Source organism: Egretta garzetta, unplaced genomic scaffold, assembly GCF_000687185.1.
Source record: "Egretta garzetta isolate BGI_Z169 unplaced genomic scaffold, ASM68718v1 scaffold357, whole genome shotgun sequence".
Lineage (NCBI taxonomy): Eukaryota > Metazoa > Chordata > Aves > Pelecaniformes > Ardeidae > Egretta > Egretta garzetta.
The window spans coordinates 36,380-49,014 of record NW_009260335.1 but is presented as its reverse complement, the minus strand read 5'-3'; the positions used below and the strand labels follow the sequence as shown (position 1 = coordinate 49,014).

The window sequence follows — 12,635 nt, the reverse complement described above, 5'->3', positions numbered from 1 at the left end:
GGAGATAAGAGAAAGAAACATTTCATGGGGTGGCATGGCCTTAACATTTTCAAAAGGTACTAGAATTGTCCCTTTCTGTGATGTCAGCAAGTTCTAAATTTATATTTGTAGAAAGATGAAGATGGTAAATTGGAGGATATTTGGAAAACTTACTCTTACAGCCACAGAAACAAAAGCCCAAGGCTTACATTTTGTTGTGTTCAAAGACTAAAAATATTTACCCAGCTAAAAATATTTTAGCATATATTCGCAATACAGTGACTGTTATCAGTTTAGATGCATCCCAGTTTTAACTAGGGCTTATCTAGATATTGCAGGTTTTGCTTAGCTGTAGATGGCTTGACTGCTTCTAAGACTGTACAGGTGCCTTTGAGAAAGCAGTACTGATTGGCTAATTCTGTAAATAGCTCTGCATTAGAATGCTGTGGTGAGCTAGATAGCTGGTCTACATAATTTAAAGGTGATTCAGTCAGGTCTTCTGTACCTACAGCCACTACAGTGATCACTGTGTAAATATAACCCTAATCTTCCACCACTTACAAACATGTTGGATGGCTGCACTAAGACTTTGGAAGGAGTGGCTAATATTCCAGAGGGTCACACTGCTACCTAGTGGGACTTTGACAGGCTGAAGATAATGGGCTGACAGGAACCTCATGAAGTTCAACAAGGGCAATTACAAAGACCTGCACCTGGGGAGGAACAGCCACAAGCAGCAATATATACTAGGGGCCACACAGCTGGAAAGCAGTTTGGTAGAAGATGGCCTGGGGCACCTGGTGGACATAGCATTGAACATGAGCCAGCAATGTGCCCTTGCTGCAAAGAAGGCTACTGTTATCCTGGGCTGCATTAGAAGGTTGAGGTGTTGGCAGCAGGTTAAGGGAGGTGATTCTTTCCCTCCACTGAGCACAGATGAGGCCACACCTGGAGAACTGTGTCCAGTTCTGGGCTCCCCATTACAAAAGAAGGTTGGAAATACTGAGAGAATTCAACAAAGGGCCACAGGTATGATTAAGGGACTAAAGCTTCTCTCCTATGAGGAAAGGCTGGGAGAGCAGGAGCTGTTCTAGCCTGGAAAACAGAAGGTTCAGGGGGATCTTATCAATATATATAAATAACTGAAGGAAAGGTGTAAAAGACAACTGAAACAGGCTCTTTCCCGTGGTGCCCAGTGACAGGACTAGAGGCAGCAAACACAAACTGATACATGGGACATTCTTCCTGAGCATCAGGAAAACAATTCTTCACTGTGATGGTGACAGCACTGGCACAGGTTGCTCAGAGAGATTGTGGAGTCTCCATCTTTGGAGACATTCAAAAACCATCTGGACATGGTCCTGGGAAACAGATTCCATGTGGCCCTCCTTGAGCCTCCTTCTCAAGCAGTCACAATATGCACATTAAGTGTTCAAAAACTTTCAGCAATGAACATGTGCTGATATCTATGCGCTAATTTGTGTTCTTTTAAGGAGATATTTCCTCAGTAATTCCTTCATTAAAATTTAAAAATCAGAAATTTAAAAGGCAGAACAGCAGGAGCTCTGTTAATAATAATCTCTGCTAATTTAAAAGGCTTATGAAAGAAATTAACTTTGAGAGCACTTAATTCTGTGAACGAATATCATTATAAACTGACATTTGTGTTTTTCTGGTTCAGATATCTCTTGGCAACTTACAGGGATCTGAGTATTAGATATTTGAAGTAGTTCAAATTCCATAGTAGCAAAATGCCATAACCTTGATAGAAATAAATACCTTTACTAGCCAGAAAAATAAAATGCACTATGCAGCATGAAAAGATTTGTCTGCTTTACTTACCTGGCTTATCTAAAAGCCTCGATTTTTTGCAGTGGTAAGCAAACTCCTGTTCACAGTGCTCTGCATGGTTAATTGTAGCCTGAAGCTGGTCTAGGCTGGCTGAGTACTTGAAAAACACAGTGTGTGGGTTCTCTTGATTAGCACTTTTGACTCTGGTTAGGTTGGTGTTGTTATGCTGTATAATTGTCCACGTTGTATCTTTCAAAACACATGTGAAAAGTAATAAAGAATGAGAAGTAGTTGCATAAATTGGTAACAGAAAGGGAATGTATCATGAAATCAACCAAACCTTAAGGTGATTTCTTTGATCACAAAAAGTGATTTTGAGCATATGAAAGAGAGACATAAATCACTGAGAAAAAAATGAAAAAAAGTTGATCAGTTTTTCTATTTATAAGTAGATTATCATACCGTGACTGTAATGGGTATGCAGCTTGTTACAATTATTGGATAAAGAAGCAGTAAGTGATGACACCCAAATAATTGCCTCTGAAATAAGATATAGCTTACTTGGTAAATTGCAATGAAATAATAGAAAGAAATAATGCATAGTATTGTTACTTTTCCCAGGCTTAAATTTTTATAAAATAACACTAGATTTTACCCTAGATTCTAGCTACATTACATATATGACTATAATTTGGATTAATTTGTTCTGTGTCAGAAAATGGCCTAAATTTTTTTTTTCTATTATATATTATATATAGCTTGCAAATAATGTATTTACTATAAAACTCAGATTACATGAAGGTGAGTTATTTTAGTCATCTAAAATCAAATAGTAGTCATTATGTGAAGTGTTATTCAAAGCCTGTATTTACTCAAGGACTAAGAATCACAGCTTCCAAAGTTCAATACAAAGTTGCTTCTAAACACCTGACATAATATTAATTTATGGCAACCATGACAGTATGCCCACTTGACTCAATAGTGTAACTTGATGAAGTACTGGTTCAGAACTGAGAGCTGCATTTCCCTGAAAAAAAAAATCATGCTGCTCTTAATTCGACTTTTAGCTCAGATACTGATAGGTAAGGCAGCTATGAATTTCATTGCATTGTATAGACAGGCCTTATGATTCATGTAAACTGGTGGCATGCAAAATATTGCCAAAATATTTATTCCAGAAGCAACCGAACTCTGCCTGCAAGATTTTTTTCCATGATCACTAGTAAACATTCAGTACTCCAAACAGAGTAGAAAAATATGTTCCAAAGTAACGCTCTTGTGATAAAAGAGCAGAAAAGACTTGCATATAAATAGACATATAATTCAAATGGTTGAGTAACAAACAATATATTGCCCTTTTATAAAAGTTATATGCTCAGATGTGCAGTCTGCTGTGAAACAGACTTTCTCCAACTTGGAGCCATGTTGCTTACACTAAGCAACAAAGCAGTTCAATAGTTTTCCAATAATATTGATACTTCACAAATATTCTTTCATTAAAAGTCATCTTTTAACTTCCTACAGCAATTGTGGAAAGCATTTTTAATTGCAAGAACTTGCTACAATGCCAAACCACACAGATCAAGAACTGAAACTGATGTAACAATATTTATATGAAAGCATTACTTTAAACATGACTAGAGGCCATAGGCAGAGTACTATGTATTTACTTTGAATCAAGAAAAATAATTTTCCTGTACATTGGGACACAGGAAGAATGAAACTGGCTGGCACCATAACACAGGAATGCATTGGTCACTCTGTGCTGTAGTTTGCATACAAGGAAGTGGAACATCAGACACTTCACTTGGGAGTACAGAGATTATTCCCTTTATGTTCTTCAAAATAAAATTTGTCCTAAATATTGCTGGCTGTTACAAGTTCATGTGATTTTGCTGTTTTGTACTTTTGCCAAGACCCCTCACCTGGGGTGGAACATGGAAGCACTGAGCTTATTCTGTTTCAACTTCTTCTTGCAAAGCCTGTAACAGTCTGGCCCGCATGACTAAAATGCACTTACAGCTAGGGGTGAGCAGGCTCCCTGTTAAAGCTTGCCTGGGTCAGTCAAGTCAAGTTTGGATTCATGCTCACTGCATTCTATCTTAATGGCCAATGTGATTTGGGTAGATAGGAGAAATATTATTTGTCTAACTTGTAGCATTGATGATAATATTTCTGGCATTCTAATAGCAGTATTTCTAACAATTTAAGAGTTGTACTTTATTTCATTAGCTTCCTACATGGCTGACATTATAAGATATTTATAGAGAGGAAAGAACTCTTGGTCATTTAAAGACAAATATTCATAAGAAAACCTAAAGGAAATATCAAGGTGAGATGACTATTCAAAAAATAATATTTTAAAAGGAGTCAATTATGCATCTTTTTATCATTGCTTTCCAGTTTTTGGTCAAATTATAAAATTTTATTAAGTACATGCTCATGGTGTCAAAAAGCAGATGACTGGAAATATAGCAGACTTAGATTTATTTTTGTATATGCACATGCACACAGACACAAATATATCTAAAGGCTATGCTGAACATAAAAATTAAGACAAAAGGTCAGCTATCAGATTCATTTTCACCCTCCCAAACTTACAAAGCAAAAGAAAAGCCAGTCACTGCAAAGTTTGGTTATCTTAACTGGCAGTGCAGACTGTAAGCTTTTCATTCTGAAACTGACCTCCAGGAATAAAACCAGGGAAAGGCACCTCCCTTCCAGACACCTGAAAACAGAGCCCCATGAATGTCAAAGGCAAGGCAGTGCTGTAAAAAATGTGGGCATCTGCCTTGCCTGCCTCTGGTGGGAAAAGGTAATACCAGTCATGAGGAAACTGGGAACAAAACAGATATAGAAGATTCATCCTGTCATGCTGCATCTTGAGATGAAGAACTGATCAATGAGGTTTGCCTAATGTGGTAAATAAGGAGTGACTGTGGAAAACAGTAACAGCTGTTCATAGACACATAAGGATAATCAGACACTACTCTGTACCTTGGAGGGTTATACACACTTAAAAAAATTGTCATCTTTCTGCCATGTTTCTTTGGTCTCTTTTAGGTCTCACAGGGCAGTGGGATATTTCTTTTTAAGGGCATATGCCCACCATGAGCTAGCACGGTTCACTGTAGAAATCAAAGTCAGGAGCTGACATGGTGAGACTAGTTAAGTTGCACAGACTGATTGAAGTGATGAGAATCCTATTATTTCCACACATAAAATAAGTATTCTTTAGATCGTTGTGAAAATCAACCAATGTCACTGGCAAAGAGAGTCCTGTCAGTTTCTCAAAAAATAGACATGATCACAAATTATTTAAAAATCAGTAGCTTCCGAGAAGGTTTCTAAGTCAAGTTCTCAACACTTAGGACATACTTAAACCAAATTCAACCAAAGCTTATTTATGTAGTCTTTTAAAAAGTTATAACTGTGTAAAAATATTTTTTTTCACATAAACCAATAAAGTGTTTCTATGGTTTTGTTGGGAAAGCAACCACTAATAAAACAATAATAAATTGCAAAAATTCATTTAAATGTAAGCTTCATTGAAAGGACATATACCAACAGGCATACACAGACATCAACTGTTTCATTAAAAAGCAGACTGACAACAAACTTCCAGTGATATAAATGGTCAGATTCAAAGAACTGGGTGCAGAAGAGGAGGTGGGGTGAGGCTGCAAGAGTGCCACTGGTTGCGTTTGTACTCTCCAAAGGATCTACTTGCAGCTTGAAAAATGAAGCATGAAGTCTATATTCCTCATAACAAAGGGCAATTCTGAATTACGATTTTTCAGAAGGCTACTGGGAAAAATCAGTAATTTTCTCATAAAACATAACTTATTTCTCATTTCCCTAAATGTCCTCAAGAGGCTGTAACTTCAATGAAAACAAAGTTGCTCCCCAAAAATGAACTAGTATGACATTGTTTCCATATGGAATGCATATCCTATTTATGCAAAGCACAAACAGGAACTCAGTGTTAGCTTCACAGCCTGAATCCTGTTATTTTTCTAATTACTCTGCCTAATTCTTTGCTCAGTATTCTGAGCTAAGGAGTCACCTTCATTTTGTTGTGCATGTATATGTTAAACTTACGAGCTACCGAGGCTTCTTACTTGATAACTCATGTTTCAATATAATGAGCATGCATACAGACCCAGCTGTGAGTTAAGGAAGTTTATCACCTCACCTGTCATATTGCAGTATACAAGAAACGGTCCCAAGGGGCCACTTCCATCTGAATCAATATTATAAAAGCCTGAAGTATTCCCTCTGTGCTTATAGGCTTCACATGATTGCTCATAGATGGCTGTAAAAGAACACATTCCATCACAAATGTAATGGCGTAATTTTACATTTTATTCAGGGAATTAAAAAAAAAAAAAGTGTGTGGAGCCTGTCAACGGGGAAACGAAGTTGTGTATTCACTGCTAAAGAATACACAAGAAATCACATAATTCAAACTATACATTCATTTGAATTTGTAAAATGTAGTTGGTTTTACTTATGAGAGAGATTACAAGGGAAATTTTCAAGCATTTTTTTCCATATTTCAAGCTAGAAACTTCAGGGAGGAAACCATGAAATGTGGGTGAGAAAAATGGTTGTAAAAACTGCCAAAAAATGTGAATGCCAAAGGTATTACTTAGACCCTGGTAATCAGATTTTGAGGAAAGAACCCACTGACTAACTCAACCAAATCAGATTTTTGTTGTTATTACATACAACAGAAGGTAGATAGTATTTCTAGGCCTTCTGGCATATTTTGGCTTTCACACTTCTTATTTTCTTCCCTTTTTAAATAGAAGGGCAAATGACTTGTCAGAGACTGCAGTAAAATAACAAAATAAGCAAAGACAAAATAACAGATCCTCAGTCCCATGTCATATATACTTTATATCAGTCCCATATACTTTATATCAGTCAAGGCCTAAAGTACGTTATAACTTCTTTAAGATCAAAAACCTGAGAAAAGGGACTTCTGAGTCCACCTCTGTACTTAAACAGACAGGAACCAATGATGATAATGCCACAGCTAGACAACAATAGCCTAACTTCTCCTTTAATCATTATCTTGCTATCAAGCGGTCATACTGTTCTTGTCTTTCTGTTAAAACTTAGACTGTGTGCTCTATCATTTATTATCAAAACTTGAAAATGCTGTGCCAAAAGGCAAGAGCTGTTAGATTCAGAAGAAAAAAAAATAGTTGAGTGCTATACAAATAAAAACATAACTGCATAAAAATTATCAAGTCTAGAAGATTTTGACCTATACAAATTCAGTTTATTAAAATTTTTTAAAAAGCTATAAAGTACTAGCACAGTAATCCAAAAGAAGTACTGGCTTTTGAATAGAAGCTAGTTTTTGGAAAAGTGTGAACTCTGTACTTTTTGCTTAATGGATACTAACATTAAATGGCAACACCTATCAAAAAGATAAACAATTCATTCAGATTGTTTCCTCTAATACTTAGAATGCACAATTTATGTAATTTTCAAACAGAATTTTATGGTTCCTTACAATAAGTGTCTTAATTAAATTTAAACTATTTAAAATAATCATTAATAACTTTATGAGCATGGTAGTTTTCATATTAGTTTTGCGAGATCAGTAACTTATTCCTATGTTTATAACAAAAAGAATGCCTCTTTCAGAATTCAAGGGACATTTTTGTGTTTTGAAATTACACAGAAGTGTGATAACATGGCCAAAATTTATCCTTGGTTCTTGATTTGAAATCATTATTAAAATCACTAAAATCAAGTATTGAATCTTCCATTGTATATTCTTAGATACAACATTTTGTTAATCATAAACCACCATCCCAGAAGGCTATATTTAATTTGACAATTAATAATAATTTAATAACTCTTATCATATTATTGTATTTCTCATGGAGTCCTTATCATGAGGAAACCATGGCTTCCATCTGCCTTCATTGTTGGTTGATTCAACATATGATTTTGCAAATTATAATGAATCAAATCACTTTCATCATCACTTTGGGCTTGTCATATTTTTACGTTATACACCATGATATTCAAAAACATCTGTACTATTGGCATCCTTTCTTTGTTACACAAATTTTCTGAAAAATTTTTATTTGTGCCACTGTGTTCTTTACAATTAAGGCATTACAGGAAAAGTCATCACTGTTGTTGACTCTGTACAAGTGAGATTTAATAAGTAGTCTTCTAAAATCAGTGATTTCTCAAAAAATCCCACGTGTACACATATGTTCTTTTCATAAAATCTGCAAACAAGGATTGTACAGATTTTATAAGGACAATTGATAAGGATAGAATTATTTATCTGACTGTTAGGGCAGTCTTTGGAATTTTTAAAAATTATCAGTAAATTTTCATAAGGATTTCTAGTAATTAGAAACTTATATTAGAAACTGTCCTGGTTTCGGCTGGGATAGAGTTAATTTTCTTCATAGCAGCTAGCATAGTGCTGTGTTTTGGATTTAGTACCAGAAGAATGTTGATAACACACTGATGTTTTCAGTTGTTGCCAGGTAGTGCTCAGACTACTCAAGGACTTTTTGAGCTTCTCCTGCTCGGCCAGGTGCATAACAAAGTGGGAGTACAGCACAGCTAGGACAGCTGACCCAAACTGTCCAAAGAGCTATTCCATACCATATAACGTCATGCTCTGGGGGGTTATTCGGTCGGTTGGTCGGTCGGGGGCAGAGTGATCGCTGCTCGGGCTGTGTGATCGTGGCTCGGGGGAGAGTGATCGTGGCTCCGGACGGGCTGGGCATCGGTCAGGGGGTGGTGAGCAATTGCATTGTGCATCACTTGTTTTATATATTCTGTATATTCTCTTACCATTATTATTATCACTATTGTTATTCTTCTCTCTTATTAAACTGTCTCTATCTCAACCTACGGGTCTTACTTTTTTTTTCTTTTCTCTGATTCTCTCCCCCATCCCACTGAGGGAGAGGGGGAGTGAGCGAGCGGCTGCATGGTGCTTAGCTGCCAGCCAGGTTAAACCACAACAGAAACTTATAATAAAGGCCAGAGCAATTATTTATTCTGCTTCCCAGAACATGCTTAAAGCAGTACAAATGTAGAGCATCTCCTGTGAAACTAGTGAAGTTACTTTCAATTAGGTTTTTTTTTCCTAATCTACTCCCTGATTCAGAAAACTATATAAACACATGTTTAGGCCTCAGCATGTGATTAGTCTGCAGATGACGATAGTCCCATTGTCTCAGAAAAAAATAATATTGATTGTTGTGATGAATAAAGATGAATTAAACACATTTCTAATTTATTTGCTGATTCAGAAAGTGGAATCTTATGGATGGAAGTGGATAGTATGACTGTCTTGTGTAAATTATTAAAAATATGAAAGATAAACATAAAAACATTAAAAATTTTAATGAGTTTTTGCTGCTACATATTTTGAATTCTCAAGGCCATTCCTCAAACCAATTTATGAATATTTACATGACTGAAAAATCTTCTAATATGAATGATCAATATAAATGTACCTTTTTGTGGTGAAAAAAATCAATCAGAAATAAAAGCATAGTTAGAAAACCTCTTAGACTTACGATAGTGGCAAGTAGCTCCCTTGTAACCAGTATTGGCACAGTTGCAGTAGAAGCTGTTCCAAGACTGTGAGCATTCACCACCATGTTCACAGTAATTAGGCAAACACCTAAAATGAAAAAGAAAGAGCATTTTCACTCTCTTTTCCGTCCATTTATATGCCACTTGTACTTATCAAGGAATGCAAAATCATGGAAAAGAAGTATAATAACATGAAGGAAGTCTTCAGGCTCATTGGGGAAGATGTCAATATAATGACTAGAAAACTAAGAGAGTTTCCTTTCATCTTCCCCACTATTCCTATTGCCTGTAATAAATACATTCATTACACAATAAGCCTGTGAGGACAGAAATAAAATGTAAGATGCATAACTGTTACTTATTACCATTCAACTATCTGCAATTCAATACAGATTAATAAACCAATAAAAGATTTACAAGCTGATAATTCAAGAGCAAGTTTTAAAACTGATAGGATTTCTTCAACATTATGTGTCACAACAAAGTAGCATCACAACAAATTTCTTTTTATTATTCTTAAAATAAAAGTTTTTTAAAACACACGTAGCAAATAAAACTAACCATAGTGCCTGAAAGCTCTTTCTTATTCTAAAATCATGGTTACTTCTTATTCTAGAAAGAGTAAAATAGTCAGTATGTCAGTTCCATCACAAGAGGTAAAGCCAGTTTTCAATCTGGTGATATGAGTGGAAACCTGAAGAATTTTGGTGACTTTCTTCTGGTTTTACAATGGTTGACTGAAAACAAAATTTGCCTGTAACTGCTTAATGGTTAAGACTGCAGCACTAGACCTAAGTATGAAGTATTGAATGAGATAAAAAAAGAAAATTTATCTTTTTTTACAAACACAACTGAAAATATATTGAAATAAACTGGCACACTTTAAACAATTATTTACTAGCTTTTCACCTTAGAATTAGTTAACATTCTAATTACAGTGAGTGTATGTGTATATGTATGCCTATGTGATACAGCTCAGAAAGTACAAAAAGGCTTTATTGCTGACATTAATCACAGAAAAAAAGAAAACAGGCCTACTAATACTCACAGGATCTTAAAATACCTTTTGCTTCATTTGAGAAATCTTAGGAGGTTATTAAATTAGGATTGTAGAAAGTCCAGTAGTTCATACATCTGCCTTATTAATAATTCTGGGCCTTTGTACATACACTCCTCCTGACTCTCAAAGAATTTTAACTTCCTTTCACGTTTATAAACAAGGATAAACAGAGGTTTTCAGAGAATGTAAGAAAAAAAAGTAGCAAGTGTAGGCAAAGTAAGTAAAGTGATATAGGTCACCTATTTTCAAGGAAATAAATTATATTTTCCCAGTGAAAGAGCTGATCTTTTATCTATTATCTCACTCACTGGATATATTTCTAAGACAAGTCTGTAGATGTTACATGTCTCAATGAACTCTGGTTTGGAACATAAAAATGAACTTTAGGCATTGGGTTTACAATTAGTTTGATATTATGTATGTTGTTTGAAAGAATTGCATAAATGTGCATAGTAATGCTTAGGACTATGCTATGGGTATGACTATTCATCAGTTATTGTAATGTATATCTCCCCTAACTTAATTGCCATTCAGGACTTTCAGTGCATCCTCTGACAGCTGCTCTGCTTGCATGTATTTCGGTCATACTTTTTCTTGTCTTATTCCTTTTTGATAAAGACATCATTATACCAAATTGCAAGTGATTTACATGGTCTTTACTTGTATTGACTCCCTGTCCATATTCATTAATCTTCCTAATAGTGTTCACAAGATTAAAAGCTTAGGTGAAATTGATGATCCTTGAACCAACTTTAATGGAAGTGAAAACAATTTAGCATATAATTTAAATCTCTTAACATTAAATTTTACAACTTCTCTCTCTTTCAGAATGTATAATAGAAAGTAGCCAGTAGCTACATCAAAGTGAAGCTATAAAATGATATTATATGCTGCAACCTTACCCAAAGCAAATTTTAGAACAGTGCTTTCTCTGAGGAAACTAATCTTCTAATAAAAATATTTCTGATATTTGAAAAAGTATTTCTAACACTTGATCTGTAAAAGGTAATTTTTTGCATTCATCACCACAGCTGCCTAAACCAGAAAAAAAAACTGAATAAGCATTTACCACATATTACTTGATAATATTTTAAGTGTGTGACATCTAAAAATAATATTTGACTTAAAACCAAAGCAGCAGACTAATAATAATCATAAGCTAATATTCAAAAGAGAACACCGATCTAGAACATGAATATACTTTTCATAAAGAAGGAAAAAATAAGAACTTCATGTGCCAATTATCTACTAAATATATTTCTTGTGCACTCTCTGCTTGTGCACTCTCTAACTTATACTGAGTTCCAAACTGTGGATAAAAGATATTTTGAAAAGAACAACAAATTTATGCAATTTTCATTATTTTTCTTTCTTCTGTCTTCAATTTTAAAACAACAAAAAGAGAAAAATATTTGAAAACTATCCCACTGACAGTGTCTTTTTTTTTTTTTTTTTGCATATAAAAATATTTATTCTGTTTTTTTGTAAAATGCACTACTGCCAGGACACTAAAGACTGGTAGACAATAGTATGCTTCTGTGTAAAGCTTGATGCAATTATGACAGATTCATCTACTAGTCTCTCCTCAAAGACTAAATGTGTTAACTTTATAAGGCATTTAGAATGACACTGTGTCATTTAAAGCTATTTTGTCAATGGTTTATGTATAATTAATAGTTAATAAACTAATATATATTGATAAAGGAGCTGAGAGAAAAGACATTAAGGAGAAATTTATAAAGACAATTATTTGCATGCCGAAGAGATATATGAGCAATGAAACAATATAAAGATATTATACAATGAAAAGGCTAAATGAAGAACCATGGGAAGAGTGATGACTGGAAACAGTGATCATAATTTAAGCATAGGAGGAGGAATTGGAATGATTAACCAACTATCTGCCAATGAGGGTTATAAATCTCATAAAGTAAGAATACTTTACATATGTTAAATATGTGTATATATGTATGAGATAAAGAATTAACTCAATAGAGTTATTTTCAATTTATTTACTATTGCATATAAATTCAGATTACTATGCTAACAGTAATTTTTATTTGTAGTCATGCACTTTAACTGTGTAAAACTCTTGCGTTCAGTGGTCCATTTTTTCTACTACAAAAGCCATTAATAACTCCAGAATTTGGGTCATGCTTCACTATCTGGAATTGGAGATGCAAGGACTCCCATAAAGACTCCAAGACAAAGA

At 34.6% G+C, this 12,635-nt stretch overlaps 1 protein-coding gene across 1 annotated transcript in view; it reads right to left on the bottom strand.

Annotated features, from left to right (window-relative positions):
• CNTNAP4 (contactin associated protein family member 4) overlaps positions 1 to 12,635 on the bottom strand; it is a gene marked incomplete at its 5' end in the record, with an annotated part of 90,328 nt that overhangs the window by 42,792 nt on the left and 34,901 nt on the right. The window contains 3 exons of the mRNA XM_035897987.1: positions 1,822 to 2,019; positions 5,966 to 6,085; positions 9,345 to 9,451. Coding sequence (XP_035753880.1) covers positions 1,822 to 2,019; positions 5,966 to 6,085; positions 9,345 to 9,451 — 425 coding nt within the window. The remainder of the gene's footprint in view (positions 1 to 1,821; positions 2,020 to 5,965; positions 6,086 to 9,344; positions 9,452 to 12,635) is intronic.